General features: G+C 43.8%; 1 protein-coding gene and 1 pseudogene across 1 annotated transcript in view; one reads left to right on the top strand and one right to left on the bottom strand.

The window, feature by feature from the left end:
• The window catches only part of LOC113916378 (zinc finger protein 77-like), a 29,131-nt gene extending 8,804 nt beyond the window's left edge, over positions 1–20,327 (top strand). The window contains exons 3-8 of the mRNA XM_035723137.1: positions 5,547–5,708; positions 10,215–10,776; positions 11,005–11,130; positions 17,206–17,332; positions 18,191–18,251; positions 18,660–20,327. Coding sequence (XP_035579030.1) covers positions 5,547–5,708; positions 10,215–10,776; positions 11,005–11,130; positions 17,206–17,332; positions 18,191–18,251; positions 18,660–19,701 — 2,080 coding nt within the window. The 3' untranslated portion in view covers positions 19,702–20,327. The remainder of the gene's footprint in view (positions 1–5,546; positions 5,709–10,214; positions 10,777–11,004; positions 11,131–17,205; positions 17,333–18,190; positions 18,252–18,659) is intronic.
• On the bottom strand, positions 11,632–13,500 carry LOC113917640 (annotated as a pseudogene).
• Positions 20,328–27,688: the final 7,361 nt, after the last annotated feature.

The following is a 27,688-nucleotide window of genomic DNA, read 5'->3' as shown; positions in this document are numbered from 1 at the left end:
CAAAATTCCTGAGGAAGAAAAATAAACAATGGAACAGAGGTGATAGAATGCAAAAAGACTTTCCCAGAAATAGAAAAAGACATGAATCTGCAAATTGCAAAGGCCATTGGGTAAATTAACCTAGAGTGATCAATTCCAACACATAGCCAAGAAAAAACATTAGATTTCAAGGATAAATTTAAATCCCTAAGACTCTAGGCAGACGGAGGAGGAGGAGAAGGAGAAGGAGAAGAAGAAAGATCAAATAGCTTACTTACAAAAAGCAAAAGAGACTGAAATCAGGAGTTTCAAACTAACATATAAAAAAGGCAACGAGACACCATTTTTAAAAGAACAACTTAATGAAAATAAGTGTGAGCCAAGGATTCTATATCCAGCCACGCAGTCCTTCAAATACCAAGGCTACAAAAAAGCATTTCAGCCTGCAAGAACTTAGGGAAATCTGCCCCTTTGGCCCCTCTTGTGACCCACTAGAGCATGAACTTCATATAAGCAAGTGATATCTGAGAAAATTCAGCCAAGGCACTGATGGTGAGTATTTTAAAAATACATAAATATACCTCTAATAATAGAGCAAAGGTGGAAAGGGGGTAGAAGACTAGGTGCAAATGTTATGGATCATGACAAAGAAGAAAGAATGCAACTAAAATGTGAGAAAGGCGATGAGAAAAGGAAGTAACAGAACTCACTGATGCACAGGCAATAGGAAGACACTAAAGCATACAAAAGTAACCCTGATAAATCAGATAGTAAAAAGATAAAGAAAAAATACAGAATGAAGTGCTTTAAAAATGTATTAAGGGGCGCCTGGGTGGCTCAGTTGGTTAAGCGACTGCCTTCGGCTCAGGTCATGATCCTGGAGTCCCGGGATCGAGTCCCACATCGGGCTCCCTGCTCAGCAGGGAGTCTGCTTCTCCCTCTGACCCTCCCCCCTCTCATGTGCTCTCTCTCTCTTTCTCGCTCTCTCAAATAAATAAATAAAATCTTTAAAAAACAATAAATAAAATAAAAATGTATTAAGTACAAAGACAACAGCCAGAACAAAAATTACAAACATTGTTAAATAGCAAAAAGGGAGTATTAATAAGAGAGCAAAGTATAGCTTTCTGGTAGAGGAAGACACATAGCAAATGATACAAAATATATGTAATTATAAGAAGTTATAATAGCCTAGAACCAATGGCACTCCAATAGCCATAAGCACACCCAGTGCCCAGATCTCGGTTTCTCAAACCATTCTCCAACAGAAAGAATCACGGCTCCCTGGAGAAATTACTGATTCTAGGACTGAGGCAAGAAATACATAAGATGAGGAGAACCTGGAGCAGCATGCACAGCCAGTAATTATAGAAGTGCCAAAAAACAAACAACAAACCACAAGGTTGGAGACATGTCAAAAAGATATGGGAAGCCAAACAAAAGGGGTCCCCACTGTCGACCTCTGAGAGTCAGGGACCTGGGGTGGCGAAGGAACTGAGACAAAGAGACAACAGTATAGCGAGGCACAGGGGACCCCGAGCAATCAGCCCAAGGCGCCGAGGTTTATTTTCCATACTCTTATATACCTTCTACAGCGATATAGATCTATAATGATTTACAGCAGGGGCATAGTAAGGCACATTCCTCCACGTACCCAGGATTAGTCAAGCACGTAAGAATCTTTAAAACAGAATAAAGGAACAAAGAGGGGGAGTGCCCAGTGTGCTGTTTACAGCTGGCTTCCTATCTACTAAACACCTTCTGCTGCGTACTTTAGAACTGACCACACACCACGTTCCAAGGGCATTTCACTCTGATCTTTTCAGGTTATTTTTAACACTGCAATCTCGAGTTTTCTCAGAGATCTCGGAGTCTGAGCGAACACGCACCAGTGGTTGTTGTGGTGTTCTGTTTCCCACAGCTCCACCTTTCTTTTTTCAAGTTAGCTGCTGTCTTAAGCACTCTGTGATGGAGATTTGGGGCACTCATTTGTTTTTTGAGGGTCGTCTTCATCGCTGGTCCTGGGCCAGACTTTCCAAAGAGGTATCCAAATTGCTTGACTGGATCCATCTGAAATGACACAAGCATAACCAGGGCCTCGGGTAATTAATTTCCCGGGCAACCAATTATTTTCCTCATTTTTTATCCACACAGGTGCATCCTGAGTTGAGATTGAGGCTGGCGAGAAATGTTTGTCAGCTCTAGTATATGGTTCTCCTTGGGGTAAGTTTAAAAGGTTGTGCCATGACGTCTCAGGGGTGATTCCCCCTTTCGTTTTAGAAATAGTTTTAGGCAGTTATTTCTTAATGGTGGCATGCGCCCTTTCCACTACAGCTTGTCCCTGAGGATTATAAGGAATACCTGTGATATGCTGTGTTTGCCATTCTGTAAGGAATTCTCATACTTTTTTTGCTAGTATATGCTGGGCCATTATCTGTCTTGATACAAGTAGGTAACCCCATAATAGTGAAACATTCAAGCAAATGAGAAATAACATGCCCAGCCTTTTCTCCCAATGGAGTAGCATGAAGAAATCCGGAAAAGGTGTCTATTGTAACATGAATATACAAGAGACGTCCTAAAGGTGGGAAATGAGTAACGTCCGTTTGCCAAATACAATCAGGAGCTGTGCCTCTGGGATTGACGCCCGCCGGATGCTCAGTTAAATGTAGAGGTTGACAAACGGGACAGGAAGAGACAATCTGCCTGGCAGAGCGCAAGGGTATTTTATAGTGTGAATGAAGGCAGTTGGCGTTGGTATGAAGATGGGCATGTTCTCCCTGGAGTTTCAAAGATAGGAGTAGCCAGTAAATCAGCAGATTGATTCCCTTTTGTAAGAGGTCCAGGGAGGTTAGAATGAGAGTGGATATGAGTAATGAACAAAAGGTGAGTTTGAGATTGAACTGAAGCAAAGGCTTAATGATAGAATGAGTTGTGGAAATGAGAGCTGTTTCTAAAGGCGCAACAATGCTAACTACGTAGGCGGAATCAGATACGATATTTATAGGATGATGAACATTTTGTAATAAGAACAATAAAGGGGCAAGTTCGACTGTTGAGCAGAAGTGTAAGGGGTTTTTATGGAGCGCTGAATAGCAGGGCCCCAGACTCCGGCCATTCGAGAGGTTTGTCTTCTTGTGCTATGACACCAGTCGGAGAATGAGGGGCAGGGAAAGTAAGAAGCAGGAGGAGAGAATCATCATACCTGTAAGCAAAGGCAGCTTTTAATCGCTCCTCAACAAACTGCAGTTCGGCCTTTGCCTCTGAGGATAAAGCGTGAGGACTATCTAAAGCAGAGTCACCTTGTAAAGTGTTAAATAAATTTTGTAATTTATAAGTTGGAATCCCCAGGAGAGGGCGAATCCAGTTAATGTCTCCTAGGATTTTTTGGAAACTGTTAAGACTTAAGGAGGGTATCCCTACGAATTTGCATTGTTTGAGATTTCACTGTGGTTCTATCTACCACAGGGCCTAGATACGAAGCCAGAGTAGTTGTTTGGATTTTCTCCAGGGCTATTATGAGACCGCCGGAAGTCAAATGTTGGGAAGTGGCCTGATACACATTTTGTAATTCGGTTTCAGTTTGTGACGCCAGCAAAATATCATCCATATAATGAATAATGTAGGACCAAGAATAATGCTTTCTAACAGGTCGGAGGACCTGGCCAACATAATACTGACATATGGTAGGAGAATTAGTCATACCCTGTGGCAAAACTGTCCAGTGATATCGTCTCATTGGTTCCTTGTTGTTAGTGCTTGGAACAGAAAAGGCAAATTCCTCCCTATCCTCAGAGTGAATGGCTAGTGTATAGAAACAATCCTTAAGATCTATTATTATCAATGGTCATTGTTTGGGAATGGCTGTAGGAGTAGGTAACCCAGGCTGCAAGGCACCCAGAGGCTCCATGATGGCATTAACATTCTGAAGGTCCAGTAAGAGCCTCCACTTACCTGATTTTTTTCTGATAACAAAAACGGGAGAGTTCCAAGGAGATTGTGAAGGCTCTGTATGTCCTGCCTGCAATTGCTCTTGAACAATTTGCTCTAAGGCCTGCAATTTTTCTATGGGAAGGGGCCATTGAGGAGTCCAAACTGGGGAAGTTTTCCACGTTATTTTAATAGGGGCAGGCCTCTTTTCCTCAATGGCCCCTAGAAAAAAGGGTTGGCTCTAGGTTGGGGGGCTTTATGGCATTCCTTCTTGACATGTCCTATTTTCCCACAATTATAACATTTTATATCCTTTTGTTTTTGTAGGGCCATGAGTTGAAGGGAGGCTATTCAGGCTTGATGTGTAAATGTGCCAATATTTCTACAGAGACAAAGATAATGGAGAATGTTTCCTGTTTCTCTATGTGGCCAGATGGCTGCTTGGCAGTCCTCATTAGCATTTTCAAAAGCAAGCTGTCTTAGCAAAGTGGTCTTTGGCAGGTTTACTATCGACTCGGCGGTCAATAGCCATTTCAAGCCGAGAAATAAAATCAGTATATGCTTCTGTAGGCCCTTGAGTAATTTTTATATAACTTTGCCCCACTTCCCCTGAGGGGGTTAGCTTTTCTCAGGCTGCGAGGACCATTTCAGAGACCTGCACTGTGGCTGCAGGCGGAGTGTTAACCAGCTGCTCTCAAACATCTGAAAAGGGGCCAGAGCCAGTGAGCATTTCAAAAGAAATATGATGCATGGCTGGGTTAACCCGATTCACCTGGGCTTTCATATAGCCGGCATCCGATAAACACATTTTCCATTGTAATAAATCCTGTGGCTTAAGGCAAGCCCGTGCAACCGTATGCCAATCATGAGGGATCTATTCCCCAGAATGTGCCCAAGCTTTCAAAATCTCTATAGTATAAGGGGCTGTGGGTCCATACAAATGGCAAGCCTTCTTTAGTTCCCTTAAGGTATTTAAATCTAATCCCTCATAGACGGGACCAACAGCCTGTGTTCAGTCTATGGGGAAAGCCATAAACAAATCATTAGCCCCTTGCCATCGGAGTTCCTTTTCAAGAGGTGAGAGAGCTAGACAGGATCGTTTAAGAGGAAATAAATCTACTGTGGAGGGAGGTTGATCATCTTCGGTGGGGTCCTCCGTTAAAAGCGAAGGGGCCGTGGGTGATGGCTGGGACTGTGAAGCCACAATTTTTTTTTTACTTTCAGTCTTAGCCTTTTCTAAAGTCTCATCGTTTAGTTCATATGTATGTAAAGAGTTGGTGGTTTCCTTAGCGACCTCAGCCGGGGATAACTTATCCCCGGTTTCCACAGTAATGATCACCAGTCGTACTAAAGCCCAAAAGGGCCAGAAATCAAGAGGAATCGTTTCACCCTGTCTCGTAGCCCTCAAGACGTTAGTTTTTACTCGGACCCAAGTCTCCTCATCTAAGGAGCCTTCTTCCGGAAACCAAGGATTATATTCAACTACTGTTTCCAAACACTTTTCTATGAGCTGCTTAGTAACTTCAGCTCCATGTTCTTTAAGAAAATGACGTATCAATGCAGCAAAACCTGATGTTTTTTAATTTGATTACCCCATAGCCCTGTAATAAACTTTTCTACTTAACCACCTTCTGTAGGGTTCCTAGCGCTGGCCGATCACTCCTCGACGGGGGCTTCAGGTCCCTGTTTGGGTGCCACTTGTCGACCTCTGAGACTTGGGGACTTGGGACGGTGAAGGAACTGAGAAAAAGAGACGACAGTATAGCGAGGCACAGTGGACCCGGAGCAATCAGCCCAAGGTGCCGAGGTTTATTTTCCATACTCTCATATACCTTCTAAAGCGATATAGATCTATAATGATTTACAGCAGGGGCGTAGTAAGGCACATTCCTCCACATACCCAGGATTAGTCAAGCATGTAAGAATCTTTAAAACAGAATAAAGGAACAAAGAGGGGGAGTGCCCAGTGTGCTGTTTACAGCTGGCTTCCTATCTACTAAACATCTTCTGCTGTGTATTTTAGAACTGACCACACACGTTCCAAGGGCATTTCACTCTGATCCTTTCAGATTATTTTTAACCCTGCCATCTCGAGTTTTCCCAGAGATCTCGGAGTCTGAGCGAACACGCACCAGTGGTTGTTGTGGTGTTCTGTTTCCCACACCCCATAATCAAAGCTGGAAAAACTTGAGCAACAAAATGCATAATGAAGCTTTGGATTATAACCCAAAGTATAAAATATCCATGAGTTCATATCGATATAACTAATTGCATAAATATATAAAGGGGTAAATAGGCAAAACTCCTATGCTGAAGAATTCAAGCAAACTCATTTAGATACTCAAGCCCTCAGCCACAACTCCCCACTCCTAAGTGAAGCCTAAGTGACTTGCTTCCAAAGAGTACAGGATGGAAGGGCTTAAAGTTTACAGTGGAGACACCTGACAAACATACCTCAGCCAGGTGACCAAGGTCAATGACCTTGATAAGTCATGTTGGTAGCATGTACTCTTGATATGCTAGGATGAAAATGGCTAAAACTTTACCTCTGTGGTCTTCCTCCCCAAACCCCATAACCCCACTCTAATCATGAAGAAAAATATCAGTCATATTCAATAGAGGGACACTCTACAAGATAGGTATCTTGCCCAGTCCTCCTCAAAACAAGGCCATCAAAGACAAGAAAAGGAAAGTCACAGCCCAGAGGAACCTAGGGAGACATGATGACCAAATGTCATATGGGGTCTTAGATGGGGTTCTGGGACAGAAAAAGGACATCAGGTGGAAACTACGGAAGTATGAAAAAGCATGGACTTTAATTAATAATTATGTGTCAACACTGTTCATTGATTCTAACAAATGTGCCAAAATAAGATAAAATATTAATCATAGGACAAACTGGATATGGGATATACGGGACAATTCAATAACATAATAGGGTTGGGCGCCTGGGTGGCTCAGATGGTTAAGCATCTGCCTTCGGCTCAGGTCATGATCCCGACGTCCTGGGATCGAGTCCCGCATTGGGCTCCCTGCTCCTTGGGAGCCTGCTTCTCCCTCTGCTTCTCTCTCTCTCTCTCTCTCTCTCTCTCTCTCTCTCCCCCTCTGTCTCTCATGAATAAATAAATAAAATCTTAAAAAAAAAATAACATAATAGGGTTACAAGCTTTCCCTGCATTTCCCCTGTGTTCCCACGGTCAGACACGCACATGTCTGTACTCTATCCAGACAGAGATCAGGACTATTGATCTAGCATGAAGACAACACAGACAAGTACACTGAAGTGCCTGCCAAATAAAGGGAAATTGATCCTGACTGTATCCACTAGCGGGATGAGCAGAAAGCATTTGCGAACCCAAAAGCTGTCCGTCAGATGCCAGGAGCCTGGTTCATCTGCACCAGCAAGGATGCCACATTTGAGACACAGCTGTGATAAATAAACCAAACTGCATCTCTGAGTATCTGGATGGCGGTACTAATATCTGAAACCCTCCATGAGGGTCTACTTCAGCTTTACAATCTCAAGGAGCAATTGTAGAAGTATCCCTTTGACCTTCCCCTAGTAATAAACCTCAAGGAATGAGTTAGGAAATCAAAGCTGCTATTTTCTAGTTAATATGTACATCTATTCCCATTATCCATTCTGGGCCCAAAGAACTAACCTATTCTCACATTTTTATTAGGCATTTGTAATTTATAATTTTTCTAACTTTCTGTGCATAACCTTTGCACATTTTATCAGATTTCTACATTTTGCACTTGATTTAGAAGAGCTCTTAAAAATATTAATGATAGTGTCTTTTGTTACTAAAATATAATTAAAAACATTTCCCAGTTGGTATTTCTTTCATCTTCCACTATTAGACATTTTAACTTTTTTAAAAAATATTTTATTTATTTATTTGAGAGAGAGAGAGAGAGAGAAACAGCATGAGAGGGGAGAGGGTCAGAGGGAGAAGCGGACTCCCCGCTGAGCCGGGAGCCTGATGTGGGATTTGATCCCAGGATTCCGGGATCATGACCTGAGCCGAAGGCAGTCGCTTAACCAACTGAGCCACCCAGGCACCTCTTAACTTTTTATTTTTCAAATAATCATAATTTTATTTATATTTTTTCTTTGGATGTCATGAATTTCACTTCCTAAGTATAGAGAAATACTGGTTTTTCTTTTATTTATTTATTTTTAAAGATTTTATTTATTTGACAGAGAGGGACACAGCGAGAGAGGGAACACAAGCGGGGGGAGTGGGAGAGGGAGAAGCAGGCTTCCCACCGAGCAGGGAGCCCGATGTGGAGCTCCATCCCAGGACCCTGGGACCATGACCTGAGCTGAAGGCAGACGCTTAATGACTGAGCCACCCAGGTGCCCCATATTTTCTTATATTCTTGAGTCTTTTTATACAGTTCCAAGGACTTCTCTGTTGCAGAATTTCCCAACATTGGCATTATTCACATTTTGGGTCAAATAATTCTTCGAGGGGGGGCCGATCCTGTGTATTTTAAGATGTTTACAGCATCCCTGGTGTCTACTTACTAGATACTTTTATCTCTCCCTCTTCCACATCCCCAGCAGTGACCCAAAAATGCCTCCAGATATTTCCATATGTCCCTGAGGGGCAAAATCAGCCCTGCTTGGGAACTATTGGTCTCTTATAATGGCAACAGACCATTTCAATTATTTGTACTTATTATTTTAATTGGTACATCTGATCAGAAAATTCTTCATTCTTCATTTACAATATTTGCCTAGCTACTCCTTGCACTACTTTTCAGAGATTATTTTTCTTAAGATTTTATTTATTTATTTATTTGAGAGAGAGAGAGAGAATGAGCCAGGGGGAGGGGCAGAAGGAGAGGGAGAAGCAGGCTCCCCGCTGAGCAGGGAGCCCGATGAAGGACTTGACCCCAGGACCCCAGGATCATGACCTACGCCAAAGGCAGAGGCTTAACCGACTGAGCCACCTAATTTCCCATACTTTTCAGAGATTCTTTTAGAATTATTTTATTATGAAGCACAGAGAAGTCCCTGATGAAAATTTCATTGGAAATTTCTCTAAATTTTATGGCTCTGTTTAGAGAGATGTGCGTCTTTGCATTGAGAAGTCTTCAATCCCGAAGTTGCTTCTGTATCATGAAAACGACACCTCTGTCACTTCATCAGGAAACACTTGTAATTGTTCTTACACAGATCCTGCATGTGGTGTTAAGCCTGTTCCTCAATATTTTATACATACATATGTGTGTATATATCATGAAAATGCAATTTTAGTCCGATAACACATCATCTATTGTAAATAATGTTATCTACTAAATTGACTTTTTAAAATTTTACTTATTTGAGGGCGCCTGGGTGGCTCAGATGGTTAAGCGTCTGCTTTCGGCTCAGGTCATGATCCCAGGGTCCTGGGATCGAGTCCCGCATCGGGCTCCCTGCTCCTTGGGAGCCTGCTTCTCCCTCTGCCACTCTCTCTCTCTCTCATGAATAAATAAAATCTTTAAAAAAAATAAAATTTTACTTATTTGAGAGACAGAGTGAGAGAGAGACCACGAGCGGGGGGGGGGGGGGGGGGCAGGGGGAGAAGCAGGCTCTGGATTGAGCAAGGAGCCCAATATGGGACTCAATCCCAGGATCCCTGGATCATGACCCTAGTGGAAGGCAGATGCTTCACCAGCTGAGCCACCCAGACATCCCTACTAAATTGACTCTTTCATCAGTTCTAACAGTTTTATAGCTGTTTGAAAACGTCTTTAGTTTCCTCAAGAAAGCAAAGCTATCCCCTCTAACCTCCACACCTGCTTCGGTCCTGTTGTTTATATTGATCATCCCTATGGATGCAGAGGCTTGGGAACTGAGGCGCCGCTACACAGACTGTCCACAAGGCCACCGAGGGGACAAAGAATATAAATGGAACGTTGGCAGGAAAAACCCTGATCACGTATTAAAATGGCAGAAATGAAATCTTAAAGCCGCAAATCAGATTCAGATGTTTTAAGTGTAGTTAATACAAATGTTTAAAAACCAACAGGTTTTGGGGCGCCTGGGCGGCTCAGTCCGTTAAGCGTCTGCCTTCGGCTCAGGTCATGACCTCAGGGTCCTGGGATCGAGCCCCGCATCGGGCTCCCTGCTCAGCGGGGAGTCTGCTTCTCCCTCTGCCGCTCCCCCTGCTGTGCTCTCTCTCTCTCTCTCTCTGGCAAAAAAATAAATCTTTTAAAAATAAATAAATAAATAAAAACCAACAGATTTCGAGATCAAAGTAGCACAACTGTGTTTCCCCTGAAAATTCGGCTCTGAAACGAGTTTTCAGGGTAGGCGCCGATATACTAAGAGTGGTGTCCCCCAAGGCCGCGGGGCCGACCCCTGACTCCGGAGACCCCGAGCCCTCCAGTCCCGTCCCGCTCCGGGCAGCGGGCGCTCAGGACCTCCCGGCCCAGGAGGACGACGCGGGCGGGGCGCCGCGCTGCGGACAGACGCCCGGCGCAAAGCGGGGCGAGCGGGCTCGGCTCGGAGCGCGGACCGAGGCAAGGAGCCCAGGCAGGGAGAGGGCCGAGGGGCAGAAGAGTGGTTCCGTCCAGCTCGGCCACGTGACCTCCACCCCGCCCGCCACTCAGACTGCGGGGCGGTGCAGACAGGAAAATCGACCAATCAGAGGCGCCGCGGCCAGGGGCAATGTCGAATCCGGAGCCGCGGGAGAGGGCGTGCCCGGAGCACAGTCCAATCAGCACTGTCCAATCGCGCCCGCGTGGGACGTCGCTCCCCGCGCGCCGCGGGCTCCTGCGCAGCCGCCCCGCGCGGCCCCAGGTGGCCGGTGCACGCCGTTCTGCCTCGTCCGAGCCGCCGAGGCGCGGGCGGGGCGCCTGGGAGCCCGGGTCGGGGCCGCGAGATGGTGAGTGTGTGGGGCCCGGCCGCGATCCGGAGGGGCGGGCGCGAACCGGTTGGAGGCGGCCCGAGTCCGCCCCCGGCCGGGGGGTGGGGTCCCGGCGCCCCGTCAGGTCCTTTACACGGAGAGAGGGTCCGGCGCACTCCGTACCTACGAGGCGTCTCGTGAGAGGGATGGATGCTGGTGCCCACGCACTGAGTTTCTCCCGTGGGGAAAGCGAGGATCAGGGGCAGCACTTGAAGTTCAAGGACAGAGAGTGAGTCGGGATCGCATCGACTGTGTGGGTGAATTCGAGGTGGGAGTCACATCCTTCCCGAATTGCGCTTTCCGGTCCACGGACGTGGTATGTCTCTTTGGATTGAGAAGCAAAACCTCTGTTGGGGTTATTACCATGCATCCAGTATTGGTGCTGATTTAAATGGTCTCTTTTAAAATACAGTTACTGGTATATATAGAAGCAAATTCACGTTTGAGCAATATTCGTTTAACCAGTGTCCCTGTGAACTGCAGGTGGAGATGTTACGTATTAACCATCTGTAAATTATTTGAATCTTTATATGCAGTATCTTACCTGCACATGGTGATCGTTCAGTCTTTTTCTTCTATCATTTTGCCTTTCATTTGTTGTTCTTTACTGATTCACCAGGGCTTCCATCCAGTTCGGTGTACAATAAGGAACGCCGTGTGTCTTGCCTTCTTGACAAGGGAACTGTTTTTACTACTTCAGAATTTTCACTCAACATTGCAGTAGGTGTTTTGATGCACCAGCTTTCACAATTAGCCATGTTCCTTCTAGTTCCAGGGTATTAAATGCTGCTATACATTAATAACAGTAATATATCGCTCATTGCTTAAGATGTAAGGACATGAATTTTGATTTTTCTATATTTTCTATTAATGGAGTAAAATGCACTAAATTGAGGGGTCAATTTTTAGACATTCCTGCATTCCTGAAATAAAATGAGTTTGCAGCTTGGTTTTGATTTATTATGCACAGTATTCATTACTCTATTTAGGGTAGTAATGTGTGGTTTGTTGTTGTTTTTTATAAACTTTTGCCCTTATATTTGTTAATGTTAATATTTACCTCCCCTCCCCCAGTTATATTGCTCTGCTCTTGGCATATCTCTGAAAAATGAATTATTTTCTAGAGGTAGAATTATTAATCCCTTTAGTATTTAGTACGACTGGCCTGTAAAACAATTCGGGATTTTTGTTTTCTTTCTGTGAATATTTTAATACACTCTTTTAGGGGCGCCAGGTGGCTGAGTCATTAGGCATCTGCCTTTGGCTCAGGTCATGATCCCAGTGTACTGGGATTGAGCCCCACATCAGGGTCCCTGCTCAGCGGGGAGCCTGCTTCTCCCTCTCCAGCTCCCCTTGTTGTGTTCCCTCTCTCGCTGTCTCTGTCAAATAAATAAATAAAATCTTTAAAAAAATAAAATAAAAAATAAAACACTCTTATTTTCTTTAAGCTACTTTAAACTTTCAACATCTGAATATCACAGAAGTACTCAGAATTTTGTTTATTTATTTTTAGAGATTTTACTCATTTATTCACATATTTATTTGAAAGAGAGAGAGCCTGCGAGCAGGAAGAGGAGCAGAGAGAGGGCGCCTGGGTGGCTCAGTCGGTTAAGCGACTGCCTTCGGCTCAGGTCATGATCCTGGAGTCCCGGGATCGAGTCCCACATCGGGCTCCCTGCTCGGCGGGGAGTCTGCTTCTCCCTCTGACCCTCTTCCCTCTCGTGCTCTCTATCTCTCATTCTCTCTCTCTTTCAAATAAATAAATAAAATCTTTAAAAAAAAAAGAGCAGAGAGAGAGGGACAAGCAGACTCTGCGCTGAGCGTGGAGCCCGACATGGGGCTGGATCCCACAACCCTGAGATCATGACCTGAGCCAAAATCAAGATTTGGACACTTAACCGACTGAGCCACCCAAGGTGCCCCTTGCAGTACTCAGAATTTTAAAATGTTAGATCATTCCCCTCTTTTTTTTTTTTAAAGTAAAATGTACTAATTGATGGATCAATTTTTAGACATTCTTGCGTTCCTGAAATAAAATGAGTTTGCAGCTTGGTTTTATTTATTATGCACATTATTCATTACTCTAATTAGGGTAGTAATATGTGTATATATATTTTTTGAATTCCAGCTTTTTTTATTTTTCCCCTTCAAAATGATTCCATGATGGTTTAACCCAGGAAGCCAACAGTAAGAAAGTCACTATCAGATAGGTGAGCAGCAGGCTGTGGACTTGCAGTCCCACCCAAGCAACTGCAGCAAGAGAAACAATCATGGTCATGAAGTACATTTTAGGCTTTTCTTCCTGTAGTGTAAAGAGGTGTTTCCACCAGCCCACAGCTCTGCGTGGAGTTTTACCAGATTGCTACAGATTTCATGGAATCTTTGCTGTTGCTCAGGATTCATTTATTGGAGCCAAAAATTCTAGGAGCCAGAATGGGAACAAGGTAGTCAGCCAAGCACAAAAACATAACAAAACAGGAAACACTGGACAGAACAGACGGATCTAGATATTAGAGAAACACCAAAGAAACCACACCTACGATGCAGGTGGAAACCAGGCTCTTTCCCATCTGAGGACTTTATCAGCCATCAGCATCGCTTCTCCCCATCCCTGCAGCTGCTCGTCCAGACTTGCAGTCTCTGCAGCCTGCTGGATGGCGTTGCGATTATCTCCTTCCACCATCGTCCCTGAGGTGCTGCCCTAGTGAGTGCAAGCCACCCGCCAAAGGAGCTTTCCACCGAAACCCACCCACACAGCGACCCTAGCACCTCAGGAGATACATTTTTAGCCTCCTTTTTATATCTTTAATTTTGCCCTTGATATTTCTTTCTACTCTTTCTTCTTTTATGCAGTTGCTCTTTTTTCAAACCCTTCAGCTCATTTGTAGCCCATTGATACGGATGATCTTTCTGCTCTTGGCTCAGGGCACTTTGATTCCACTGCCCCCTGGACCAGACTTATTTGATTCCAATGTCTCTCTGTTGGGACATGGTGAAGTTGACCAGCACTTGAAATCTTTCCTGAGACTTTGTGAAATTGTGACATTCAGTTTCTAATTCTTAGAGTTGAAAAATTTAGTGGTATTTAAAAACAAATCAAGCCAAAAAACAACAGTCAAGTCAAGGTCTCAATTTTTAGTGTTACTTAGATGGTTATTTTATTGTTTTGGGTTTTTTGTTTTGTGTTGTTGTTTTTAAAGGTTTTTACTTATTTGAGAGAGAGAGTTAGTGAACAGAGAGAGCACAAGGGGGGGGGGAGGCAGAGGAAACAGACATCCCTCTCAGCAGGGAGTCCAGTGTGGGGCCCGATCCCAGGACCCCAGGATCACGACCTGAGCTGAAGGCAGACACTTCACTGACTGAACCACCAGGCACCCGTTGTTTTTTAAAAATTCTATCTATCTATCTATCTATTTATTTATTTGAGAGAGAGAATGAGCGGTGGGGAGGGGCAGAGGGAGAGAGAAAAGCAGACTCCCTCCTAAGCAGAGAGCCTGACGTGGGGCTCAATCCCAGGATCCGGAGATCACGACCTGAGCTGAAGGCAGACATTTAACTGCCTGAGCCACCCAGGCGCCCCATCGGTTTTTTGTTCTGTTTGTTTGAGGTTTACCACATTGTGATTCCACAAGTCTATATGTTATGCTGCGCATTATGTTATGTTCACAAGTGTAGCCACCATCTGTCACCATATGAAGCTATTACAATACCAGTGACGATATTTCCATGCTGTACCTTCTAACCCCATGAGTATTCTAGAAGCCTGTACCTCCCACTCCTCTTCACCCATCTTCCTACCCCCTTCCCCTCTGGCAGCCATGAGTTTGTTTTCTGGATTTATGGATCTGTTGTTACTTTTACTGTTTTGATTTTACCCTGCCCCAGTTTGACTCACTTACCTTCTCATTCCATATGCCTTCACTGTCTGTATTTTATTTACAGCAGTTACCCTTCACCTAGATTATAGCAGATTTCCTTATTTTCCTCCCCCATGAGAATTTAAGACACAAGTGGTTCAGAATTTTCCTCTTTTTTAAAAGCACTGTACTTTTATAGCTGCATGTAGTAGGAATTACCACCTAAACAAAGGCATAGCTGAGCATGTTGCAACAGAAACCACATGGCTGGAAAAGCCTAAATGATGTACTATCTGACCTTTGTATACAGCTTGCTGACCTCCGTTGTAGGTCGTTACGCATGTTGAATAACAGACATAATCATATCGTAAGGTGTATGTATGTCCAGAAATGCAGCTACTAGGACTTTAGGCTTTGAAGGCAAGCCGACTTACAACATTCAAATTGGGTAACGTTGAGTGTGTTCTTTTTTTTTTTTTTAACATTTTATTTATTTATTTGAGAGAGAGAGAACAGCAGGGAGAGCAGCAGAGGGAGAAGCAGGCTCTCTGCTGAGCAGGGAGCCTGATGCGGGGCTCGATCCCAGGACCCTGGGATCATGACCTGAGCCGAAAGCAGACGCTTAACAACTGAGCCACCCAGGCACCCCCACATTGAGTGTGTTCTTGACTGTCCTTTTAGCTTTCCCCTGTTATATACTGATTATAATACCTACTTGGCAGATTTTTATTTTTATTTTTAAGATTTTATTTATTTGAGAGAGAGAGAGAGAGAGAGCACATGAGGGGGGAGGGTCAGAGGGAGAAGCAGACTCCTGCTGAGCAGGGAGCCTGATGAGGGATTCGATCCCGGGACTCGATCCCGGGACTCCAGGATCATGACCTGAGCCGAAGGCAGTCGCTTAACCAGCTGAGCCACCCAGGCGCCCTTGGCAGATTTTTATGAGAAACAAATAAGCTAATGGTTGGAAATCTCTGTGTAAAGTATTTCACACATCAGGGATGCTCACTAGTACACTGTATTGTTAAGATTGACTTGAGGCTGTTGTGGGCTTTGATGGCTTTAAAATATCACCTGACACACAGCAGTGGAAGAGTTGATTGAATTTGTCTGTGGATAAAAATTTGTTGTGAGACAACATGAGACACTAGTGTACTGAGTAACTAGGAGACCGAGTGCAGCTTTACTTACTGACCTCACAAGAAGTGTGTTCCCATTCTGGAGCCTTCTAGTTGTGCTGCTGTTTATTATTCAGGCAAATTGTAGCACCTGTATGGCAGTGAGGTAGCCTATATTCACAGCTGTGCACGCGGAAGCCAGTGAAATGATGCACTTTCTCAAAGGCCAGGCTTCCTGGGGATCCTGCAGGCCAATGGAATCCATGTTCACGGGCTGGGCAGTTATGCTTGTCTGCATGCCAAAGGGTGTGGAATGCTTATTGTGTGTAGAGACCCAAGAGGCTGTTGTATAAAGCAGTGCCTCTGGATTTTCAGACAGTGGGAACAAATGTTCTGGAGGAAGGTGCTGCCTGATCCTTTATGAATTTTATGATCTCAGCAAATTCACAGGCAAACCCTTCTGGACTTCACTTAATTCACTTCTACATGGAACTCATAACTGCCTCTTCACAGGCAGAAAGAACCAGGGCACACTTTTCTGGGACAGACAAGGGTGTTCTGGCATCTTGGGATGTCAGTCTGTGTGTTGAGGAAGAGCCATCACCCAGAACTGGTGGTTGTCAGCACCCACACCATGAATGCAGGCCCTATGGTGAGGTCTGAACTGCCTAGCTCGTTTGTCAATACACTGCCTGTCTCCTAGAGAGAATGTAGAAAGGGAAGCATTGCTGTTTCATAGAAAAACAGGAGACAGATAAGTAAATATTAATGCCTCTCATAAAGAATATTATTCCACGAGGTGGACCTGCCAGTTTATAGTGCATTGGAGTTTAAGGAAGTATATCTATCTCAGGGCCTGGGTTGAAGGTTGGGCATAACCAGGCCCCTTAAGAATCAAATTGTTGGTGAGCAGAAAAGCAGGAAATGCTCCCAGGCCCTCAACATGTTTTCATTCATTAAAACCTCATCTAGGCCCAACGTTGGCTTCATGTGCTGAGGCCTGTAGTGGACAGTGAAGAAAGAGAAGAAATTCTTTTCATCACAGGAACTGATGTTTTTAAAGAGGAAATCCTTGTTTTATTTGTATAGTATTTCTTTCATATCTCCAATATATTGTGGACTGTTCTGGACCCTTCGGATGGAGGGGAAGAGTGAAAATAGTCACACACTGTGGCAGGATGAGATCATTAGAGATGCTGTAAAATCTGTAAGGCCAGCTGGCATCCCTGAGGATGTGAGTGTTTAATACAGGGGAGGAGATAGGATGACAAAGCCCGAGAGTGGATGGGGGGCCACAGAACCATGCGTCAGCTTGCTGTGAATCAAGCTGTGCTTCCCCAGTTAGCCTCCTCCTTCCTCCTGCACACACTGGTGGAGAATGGTACTTGTTGAACCGGAATTTGTGGGATGTTTCAGGACTCAGTGGTTTTTGAGGATGTGGTTGTGGACTTCACCCCGGAGGAGTGGGCTTTGCTGGATCGTGGTCAGAGGAGGCTCTACAGAGATGTGATGCTGGAGACCTGCAGGAACCTGGCCTCACTGGGTAAGCATGGCTCCACCCCTTCACTTGCTCTCTAGAGTATAAGTACCTGAGCTCGTTCCAAAACTTGAGCTGAACAATGGGAATTAATTGCTAAGGAAGACAGACAGACATAGTCACAGTACTAGAGCATATAGTCTAATAACTTTCTAATGTACATATTTGAACCTGCTACTTTCTTTCTTAAATGTTTTTAGCCTCTGTAAGGATTATAACTCTGTGCCTGAAGAGGAACAAGCATTACAATTGGAAATATTAATTAAAAAATACATTACTCTTCTTCCTGAGGAAGTTGGATTTTGTCAGATACCCTAGCGTCTTTTTTTTTTTTTTTTTTTACTTTTCATCCATCCTCACAAAGGTCCTTGTTCACACTGAAAAACCTCCCATACTTTCTCTTTTAAAGTTAGTATTGAGCATGTGCGTTTTGTCCAGTTCCTTCCCATGTTGCTTTCCTGACAATAGGGCATTTATGTCACCATAAGTCTCAATCTTCATGGAAGTATTTCCAGTAAATTGCCCACCATTTTGGTCTCTTGTCCTTATTGTTGTCAATGTCCTGACATAGCCAAAACTCTTCAAATTTTGTTGTGTTTTTTTGTTCAAAAGTACATTCTTCCTTATAATATTTGTTTAATTTTTGGATCACTATTTGAAAAGAAATGAATGTTTCCAATTTATTTTTTCGACTTCATCTCACCAGTTCTTTCCAAAGAAAGTAAGTAAATTTTGTTGCTATTTTTCATATTATGACACTGAAAATCAGTAGGTCGAATCCTCTATAGCATGTTTAGGGAAGAAATATGACATGAATGGAATATAGTAAGATTCAGAAGAAATATTCCTGGTTCTTCATTGTAGGTGAAAACTGGAAATGCCCTGGCATTGAACATCAGCACAAGAACAAGGGGACATGTATGAGGTGAGTGGCATAGACTTGAGAGAAAGCAGGTCTCAGGAGAGAGTCTGAGTATGCCATGATAGTAATGTATGTGTGTTTGTGTACATATGTAAGTATACATCAGATGTTAGGTATTCAGAGAATTTTTACCAATTTTATAAAAGTGGTGCACATGTTGATTATTTGAGACAGTTCCACTGTAAACAGCTATCAGGAAACAAAATCCAGTATGTAAAAAACACTGAAAGGGTACAAGGGATTGAGCCCTCAGTCAGAGCATTCAGCTTATATACCACTTTAGAACAGTTCTGACAGGGCAGAAAATGTACACATTCACTGAAAATGGTAAAAATGTAATCCCAGTAATCATTAAAAGCCATCAGTGAATTGTTAGCTAATCATTGGTAACATGATGCCTTTTTTTAACAGGTGTCATGCGGTGGAGATGCCCTCAGAAAATAATGGAAGTAATCAATGTGGAGAAACCAATCAGATTTCAAATTTTATTGTGCATAAGAGACTTTCTACTGGAGTAAAATCCTGTGAATACATTAAGTTTGAAAAAGCCATCATGGATACTACATCCCTAAAGAGTCCCATAACATCATCTCAACATGGACAGAAACCCCATCAATGTAAGGAATGTGGGAGAACTTTTATTTGTTACTCATCATTTAGGGCACACATAAGAGCTCACACTGAAGAGAAACCCTATACATGTAAAGAATGTGGAAAAGCCTTTATATACTTCTCCAAACTTAGGGTCCATATAAGAATCCACACTGGAGAGAAGCCTTATGAATGTGAAAAGTGTGGGAAAACCTTCAGATCTCCCTCAAACCTCTGGACACATAGGGAGACTCATACTGTTGAGAAACTCTATGCCTGTAGAGAATGTGAGAAATCCTTCTCTTCTCCCTCGTCTCTTAGAAAACATGCGAAGGTTCACAGTGCAGAGAAAGCCTATGAATGTAAGGAATGTGGGAAAGCCTTTCTTCATTCTTTTTACTTGATCATACATGCAAGAATGCACACTGGAGAGAAAGCGTATAAATGTGTGGAATGTGGGAAGGCCTACAGTTGGCCCTCTGACCTTAGGATTCACATGAGAACACACTCTGGAGAAAAGCCTTATGAATGTAAACAGTGCCAGAAATCCTTCAGTTCCCCCTCATCCTTTAAGGGACATTTGCGAACTCACACAGGAGAAAAACCGTATGCATGTAATGAATGTGGGAAAGCCTTCAGTAGTCTCTCATACTTTAGAACACATGTGAGAATCCACACTGGAGAGAAACCCTATATATGTAAGCAATGTGGGAAGGCTTTCAGTTGGTCGTCATCATTTCGAGGACATTTGAGAACTCATAGTAGAGAGAAACCCTGTAAGTGTAAGGAATGTGGTAAAGTCTTCAGTAGACTCTCATCCCTACAAAGACATATGAGAAATCACAGTGGGGAGAAACTCTAAATGTAAGCAGTGTGGGAAAGACTTCTGTAGTCCCCTATCCTTAAAAAAAAGACAGGAACTCCCACAGGAGGGAAACCCTATGTCAGTAAATGTGGCAAAACCATGTAAATTAACATCACTTACTGTGTACAAAAAATTGCATACTATTAGACAATTTTTATAAGCATCTTATATTGTTGGCTTTATTAGTGCCTTATTCTTAAAGTAGGCTCCTATCACATTATTTACAATTTTTTTTTAAGATTTTATTTATTTGACAGAGAGCACAAGAAGGGGGAGCAGGAGAGGGAGAAGCAGGCTCCCCACTGAGCAGGGAGCCTGATGCGGGACTTGATCCCAGCACCCTGGGATCATGATCTGAGCTGAAGGCAGACACTTAACCAACTGAGCCACCCAGGTGCCCCACATTATTTACAATTTTTCTGAGAAATACATTTAGGAGATAAATATTCCTTTAAGTATTACTTTGCCAAGGCAGCCCCAACAAATTGCCACAAAGTTGATAAACAGAAATTTATTCTCTTCCAGATCTGGAGGCTAGAAGTTGGAAATCAAGGTGTCATTAAGATTGGTTCCTTCTGGGGCTCCTGGGTGGCTAAGCTGGTTAAGCGTCTGACTCTTGATTTTGGCTCAGGTCATGATCTCAAGAGTTGTGAGATTGAGCCCCATGTGGAGCTCCATGCTAGGTGTGGAGCCTGCTTAAGATTCCTTAAGATTCTCTCCCTCTCCCTCTGTTTCCCTACCCCTCCTCCTGCTCATGCTCTCTCTCTCTCTATTAAAAAATATATATAGGGGTACTTGGGTGGCTCAGTCATTAAACATCTGCCTTTGTCTCAGGTCATGGTTCCAGGGTCCTGAGATCAAGCCCCAATCGGGCTCCCTGCTCAGCAGGAAGCCTGCTTCTCCCTCTCCCACTCCCCCTGCTTGTGTTCCCTCTCTCACTGTGTCTGTGAAATAAATAAATAAATAAATAATAAATAAATAAATAATCATATATATATATATATATGTATTTCCTTCTGAGGGTTCTGAGGAGGAACTTGATCCATGGCCACTTTACAAGCTTCTGGTGGCTACCACAACACTTAGTATTCCTTGGCTTACGGACATTCCAATTTCTGCCCTGCCTTGACATCACCATTTCTACCTGCTTTATCCCTTTTTCTTGTAAGGACATGTGTCATAGAATTCAGTGCCCACCCTAATCCAGGATGATCTCATCTTGAGATCCTTATTACCTCTGCAAGGACTCTTCAAGTAAAGTCACATTCATGGATTCAGAGTGGACATATCTTTTGGGGGGCCACCATTTTACCCACTATATACCCTGTCAGCCAAGTTACATACCTTTTGATATGTAGTGTTTTAATTATGAATTGTTTACATAGAAATTATTTATCCTATAAGTCTTTTGGACCAGATCTTTTGAAGTGTATTTTTAAATATGTAATCTTTGGGATTTTAGATCCATTTTATATCTAATTTTCATTGGGTTTCAAGCATGTGGTTATTATGATAATGATACTTTGGTGTCATTGGAATTTTGTTTCTTGCACATACTGGGACTTACATACCAGACATCTATTCTCTCTTTCCTCCTTTCTAAGAAAAACAGTATTTTTGAGGTTCTCAGTCTTTCGTATTTAAAAAAAAAAATGTATGTTTGGCATTTCTTCTAGTTAGTGGACACAATATTTTATTTTCTGGCAGAGATTCCTCAGTGTAAAGCTGTTGAATGAAGACACCATCATCTGATTTACTTTCCTCTTTTGCTCATTTTTGCTCACCCTAGCTCTTGGCGGGAATTGGATACAGAGCTTTGAATTAAAAAGAGAGACCTTGTTACTTGAATATGATAAAAGCTAGAGTAGCTATTTTGTGATAGATTGTGATGTATCAATATGGGTAAGCCTGGGAACATTTCCCAGAATCTTTTCCCCGTATTGTCCCAGATTAGAGACGGTAAAGAGGCAAACTTTGCGTGAGATCAGGAAGGCAGAAATGAACAATATCTCATACTTAGTTTTGTGAACTATTGTACAGTAAAATATATGCATCAGAGCCTCGTGAGCACCAATTTCCAGCAGATTTTCCTGCCTTCTGGGCCCATTAATCAGGAGTGTCTGCAAACCAAATATCAGTTATTTGACTTCATCAGAGTTGGTGTCATCCACAGGCATCTTCCATAGCTCTCCTGTCATGGATCCACTTCCATTCTCACATATCCATAATTTAGATCTTTCCTGCAAGCTCCAATACATCCACCCAGGCCACTGATTTGTTTTTTGGTTGGTGACCTTTCCTGACACTCCCTCATTTCTCCAATTTTACCATATTTGTGTTAGGTTGAATTTGTGTTGTAAATATCTTCCTATAATATGTCCAGTGGCCCTGTGTACCTGACTCCACAGGAACTTCTGAAATTTATAATTGTGTCAGAAAACACAAAGGACTTTGTTTCCTGATTGCATTGTCAAGTGGTTGCATTTACCCTGTACTTTTTGTTTCTGGACAATTCTATATGAGAAATAGGTACCTTGTAAATACACGAAGCAGACTGTGGGAATTTTTTGCTAACAGCTGAATGCGATCTCTAAATTATAATATGTGTTCAATTACAGTTTTTATGTTTGCAAAATAATTTGTGCTTTTTGGTCAAACAATATTTTGGTACTTAATTCTTGGAAGAATCCTAGTGAAACTGATTTTATATTTTCTGTATATTTAAAACATTATCTTTCATGTACTGAAAGGGTATGTTACCATATTCCAATACAATTATGGATTGTCAAAACAATACTGTAAATTTGTCTTTTTAAACATACATTCTGAGGCCATAAGACACATTTTAGTTTTTTGTTTTTTTTAAAAAAGATTATTTATTTGCCAGGGAGAGAGAACAAGCAGGGGGAGGGGCAGGAAGAGGGCGAGGGAGAAGCAGGCTTCCCGCTGAGCAAGGAGCCCAATGCAGACTTGATTCCAGGACTCTGGGATCATGACCTGAGCCGAAGGCAGATGCTAAACCAACTGAGCCACCCAGGCGTCCCCATATTTTAGTTTTTTTATGTGAATTTTCATATTCTTACAATTTTAAGCAATTTCCCCTTTAAAACTACTTAATCCATTTGTAAGAATAAAAACTTATATATTGGCTAGGTCACTGCCCACCAGCCAGCACTCATGAGAAACATGTGCAGTTGAACAAAATTCCTGCAGTTGGGTGACCGCTTAGCATGAGAAACAATAGAACATCTCAGAAATTGCATAGTAGAAAGAACTTAGAGGAAGTGTATTTATTTCAATTGATTTGGGGGAGGGCATCACAGAAGCAGGCTTTGCACTGAGTTGGACATTGTCAGGAAGTGTACAGTAGAATGTTAATTCAGCAGGCTTTGGTTACTCAAATTCTGCACTTTACAAAGAAAACACTAGCCCTTGACCAGCAAATTCTGAGTCCTTGGAATATTCTGCCTAATAAGGGTGTTTTGTATGTCTACATTCTTGGATCACACTGTATCAGTTTGGGTAGTTTATGCTAACAATGTGACTTATAGTGAATGCCTGCTTTTGTAGGCAAAAGATAGATGATGCTGTACCAGTTTGACCTCTGAGGATGGGAGCTGGAGGTTAATTAGCTAAGCTCAGCTATGTGGATGTTACATGGCTACATGACTGACCCCCAATAAAAGCCCTGGAGACCAAGGTCAGGTGAGCTCTGATTGTCGACACTTCACATGTGTAGTCATACATCATTGCTGAGGGTGCTATGTCACTGCTGAGAGAGGACAACTTAAAGTTTGCACCTGATTTCTCCTAGGCTTCATTCACCCTATGTGCTATTTCCCTTTGCTTATTTTAATCTATCCTTTTACCATAATTATGGTATAATGGCTCTTCTGAATCCTGTTGGTCCTTCGAGAGAATCATGAAGCCTGACAAGGCTCTTGGAGACTTATGATACAAGAAGTGAATGTAATTGTATGATTGAGAATTTCAACAGTCCGCAGAGTCCACACGTATCTGGGCTAGAGAATGTGGCCGTTTATAATCCTTTTCAAAGAATTATAGGGGCGCCTGGGTGGCTCAGTCAGTTAAGTGTCTGCCTTCAGCGCAGGTCATGATCGCAGGGTCCTGGGACTGAGCCCCATGTCGCGCTCCCTGCTCAGTGGGGAGTCTGCTTCTCCCTCTCCCTCTGCCTGCCGCTCCTCCCTGCTTGTACTTTCTCTCTTTCTCTGTCAAATAAGTAAAATCTAAAAAAAAAAAAGAATTGTAAATTGCATTATATGTTTGGCATTATCATTTTGATGCTATTACAGTCCAAATAACAGAACTTGTATCCTGGAAATCATAAGAGTTGTCCCTAGTTTGAAAAAGGGATAGGATCATCTGCATAGTTTTACCCCAGCATATGTCCTTTCCTATAAGCAGAATGATAATCTATGCAAGCTTTGGGTGATCCATTAGATACAAGGAAAAGAACTGTAGCTGGCGAGGTGATTTTTCCTAGGAAAAATGAAGGTGAGCAGCAAATACAGTATGTCCTTTTGAGTACTATCTTCCCCCGACCCCTGCTCGCTCTCACTCTCTCCTAAATAAATAAATAAATAAATAAATAAATAAGATCTTAAAAAAGAAAACAAACACCAGAATCTTAATTTTTAGGTAAGCAAAACGATTCTGTCCACCTCCTGGACAATGTTACAAAGAATGGCAGATAAAGGAAAGAAGGAATCTTGAGCCATCAGGCCTTTCTTGGAGTCCAGTTGGAAAATAGTTACACCCCCCTGGGCCATGCTTGCCCTCACCTCAGGTACTTAGCCAGAGGGAGGTGATGGCAGAAAAAGGTGCAAAGGCCAGACTTTGCTGTGTCTCGGAGTCGCCAAGCAGGATTCTTTAGGCATAAAGAGCGTAACACTCCTACACCCCCCTCAAGGACTTCCTTCAATGTTTTACCACTATAGCTTTGCTCTGGTTATTGTAACTTCACACTGATACCTGTAAACCGCACCCCCTGACACCCGGAAGATATGTCAGCAGTCATCCTTCAAATATATGACCCACTAAAATACATCTGAAATGTCTCACGACTCATGTTTTATTAGACAGTAGTAAATAACCTTATCGTAACAGCAGCTAGCCCCTCGAGGTCCTGGAAGCCTTGCTTCCAAATTCCTTAGAGACTTATGCTGTCCTTAAACCCCACTAACTAAAAAGTACATAGTCAGTCACTCCTCACAATCCCAGTGCAGCTTTCTGCCCACAGGTACTGTCCCCGTGCTTAATAAAAAAAACTCCTTTATGCACTGAAAATTCATGCAAATTCTCAAGAATTCTTTCTTGACTGTCCACTCCATGGCCCCACATCATAAAGGGCCTGGCATTGGTCCTACAGAGTCCTGGGACTCTGAGCTCTGGGGGAACCGTGGGTCTGAGACAAAGGCAGACCTAGTATTGTCAAGGAGGGCTCTCCTGGGCAGGACTCCAATCTTTGGCCATCTACATCATAATCCAGGGCCTGCCTTGAGGCCACTGCAGCTCTGGCATCCCCATCCCAAACCCAGTTCTGTGCTTTTTACTGTAAGAGTTCACTAAGAGATCCAGCTCTCCCCCCACCTAGGAAACACTTCCCTGGAGCAGCACCACATAGCAATGAGGTTAGAGGGAGTAGAAAAGGGTCAGTGAAAGCTGACCGCTTTCTCCACACCCCTTGGTGGGAGAAACCGGCTCTCCAGCACCAGCAGCTCAGCAGCACGACGCCCAGTTGCCACCCCCACTTGACGGTCTCACCCCGCCTCCCCCCTCCGCGCAGATGCGCAGATGCGCAGATGCGCACATGCGCAGTCACGGCCCTGGGCCGCAGCCCGCAGGAGACTCAGGGCCGCACACGTGCAATCCACGTCCGGAACCAGAGCACTGGCATCTGGTTCCCTAGTCGTGTCCAGACTCCCGGCCAGGTCCGCAGAGCGCGCTCCTTAGTGCCCCTGGTCTCTCACTTCCCGACACACAGCCCCGGGATCCCAAGCCCCTTAGGAAAAGCAGTTCAAAGAAAGACGGGCCTCCGAGGCCAGGATGTGCCCCTCGGGTTGCTCCCGGCACACACGGCGCCCGCTCCAGACCAGCCCTCCCCGGAGGCACCTTGGCCGAGTGTTTCCGCGCGGGGGGAATCTCCTTTCCGTTGTGGACGCGGCTCCCGCGGGTCTCCCGGAAGAGACGGAGGGCAGGAAGTGGCAGAAAGCCCCGCCCCGGGGAACTCGCCGCCGCTTCCGGTCGGTGCCCGGCAAGGGCTCCGGGCCGTTTCTCAGCGTCAACCTTCTCCCCTTCTCTGACTGGCTGCCTGGGGGAGGCCGCTGAAGAGGGCCAAGCCCGCCAGGTGCGAAGGGAACGACAGCCAAGTGCTGGACTCAGACCTAGAGGAGGACATGATGGCTGAAGAGGCGACAGACTCCGCAGCCTGCCGGCGGTTGCTACTAAAAACAAAAGGCACGTCCAAAACTGTCAGATGGTGAGCGGCGCGTCGGTGGAAGAAACTTAACACAGCGTGACCGGCTGGAGCGTTCCTCACAAGGGATACTGGCCCCTGACTCTCGGACCTCGGGCTCCTGTCATGTAGTGCTGATGCCCCTTGACAGTTTCTTAGGGATGGGGCAGGTTCAGTCAAGTTTCATGCACGATGGGAACTCAGTGGTGTGCGGTCCCTTCCCACCAGGTCGGCTAAGAGACACTCACTTGTGATTTGTCTCGGGTGCCGCGGGAGGGGGGCGCACCACGTAGCTACATGGGAAGGGGGTGAGAACTGTCCACTTTTATTTTTTTTTAATTTTTTAAAAAGATTTTATTTATTTAAATAGAGAGAGAGAGAGAGAGCACATGAGAGGGGGGAGGGTCAGAGGGCGAAGCAGACTCCCCGCTGAGCGGGGAGCCCGATGCGGGACTCGATCCCGGGACTCCAGGATCATGACCTGAGCCGAAGGCAGTCGCTTAACCAACTGAGCCACCCAGGCGCCCTGAGAACTGTCCACTTTTAAAGTGCAAGTAGATATGCATCTTTTATGAGGTTTGGACAAAAACCCCATTGTGTGTGAATGTGTAAGTATCCCAAACCTGATCATCTAACAAGCATTTCTCGATCACCTGTGTGCCAGATCCTGGGCTATGGGCTGGAGATGCATCAATGAATACACACACACACACACACCCCTAAGTCATAGGGATGTACTGTACACCATGATGACTATAGTTAATAATACTGTACTGTAAATTTAAAAGTTGCTGAGAGTAGATCTTTTTTTTTAAAGATTTTATTTATTTATTTGAGAGAGAGAGAGAGAGAGAGCACGAGAGGGAAGAGGGTCAGAGGGAGAAGCAGACTCCCCGCTGAGCAGGGAGCCCAATGCGGGACTCGATCCCGGGACTCCAGGATCACGACCTGAGCCAAAGGCAGTCGCTCAACCGACTGAGCCACCCAGGCGCCCACTGAGAGTAGATCTTAAAAGTTCTCATCACAAGAAAAAATGTTTAATTCCAATCTATGTGTGGAGATGGATGTTAATTAGACATATTTTAGTGACTTTATATACATATATAAAATCGTTGTACACCTAAACAAATACAATGTTACACGTCAATTATATTTCAATAAAATAAAGAATAATACCACGATGTTCACTATAATTACTTCTATTGAATGGGTATTGAAAGTTCTAGACAGTGTAATATAAGAGAAAGAAATTACAGACATAAGCTCTTTAAAAGAAGAAATGAAATTTATTGCAGGTGATATCATGATTTAGATTGAAAACACAAAAATTCTACAGACAAGGGACTTGTCCTATCAAATATCAGCAATTATACAAAATCATAATCATTAAGACAATGCGCATGGATACAGTATGGGTGCAAGGATGGTTATATCAAATAGGCATTGGCTAGTGGACTAGAATAATAAGCCCCAAATCAAACCTACATGTATATATAACTTTGGTATTTC

The sequence above is a fragment of the Zalophus californianus genome, chromosome 1, assembly GCF_009762305.2.
Source record: "Zalophus californianus isolate mZalCal1 chromosome 1, mZalCal1.pri.v2, whole genome shotgun sequence".
Classification (NCBI taxonomy): domain Eukaryota; kingdom Metazoa; phylum Chordata; class Mammalia; order Carnivora; family Otariidae; genus Zalophus; species Zalophus californianus.
Note: the sequence above shows the minus strand (reverse complement) of the source record. Positions and strands in the feature narration are given on the sequence as shown.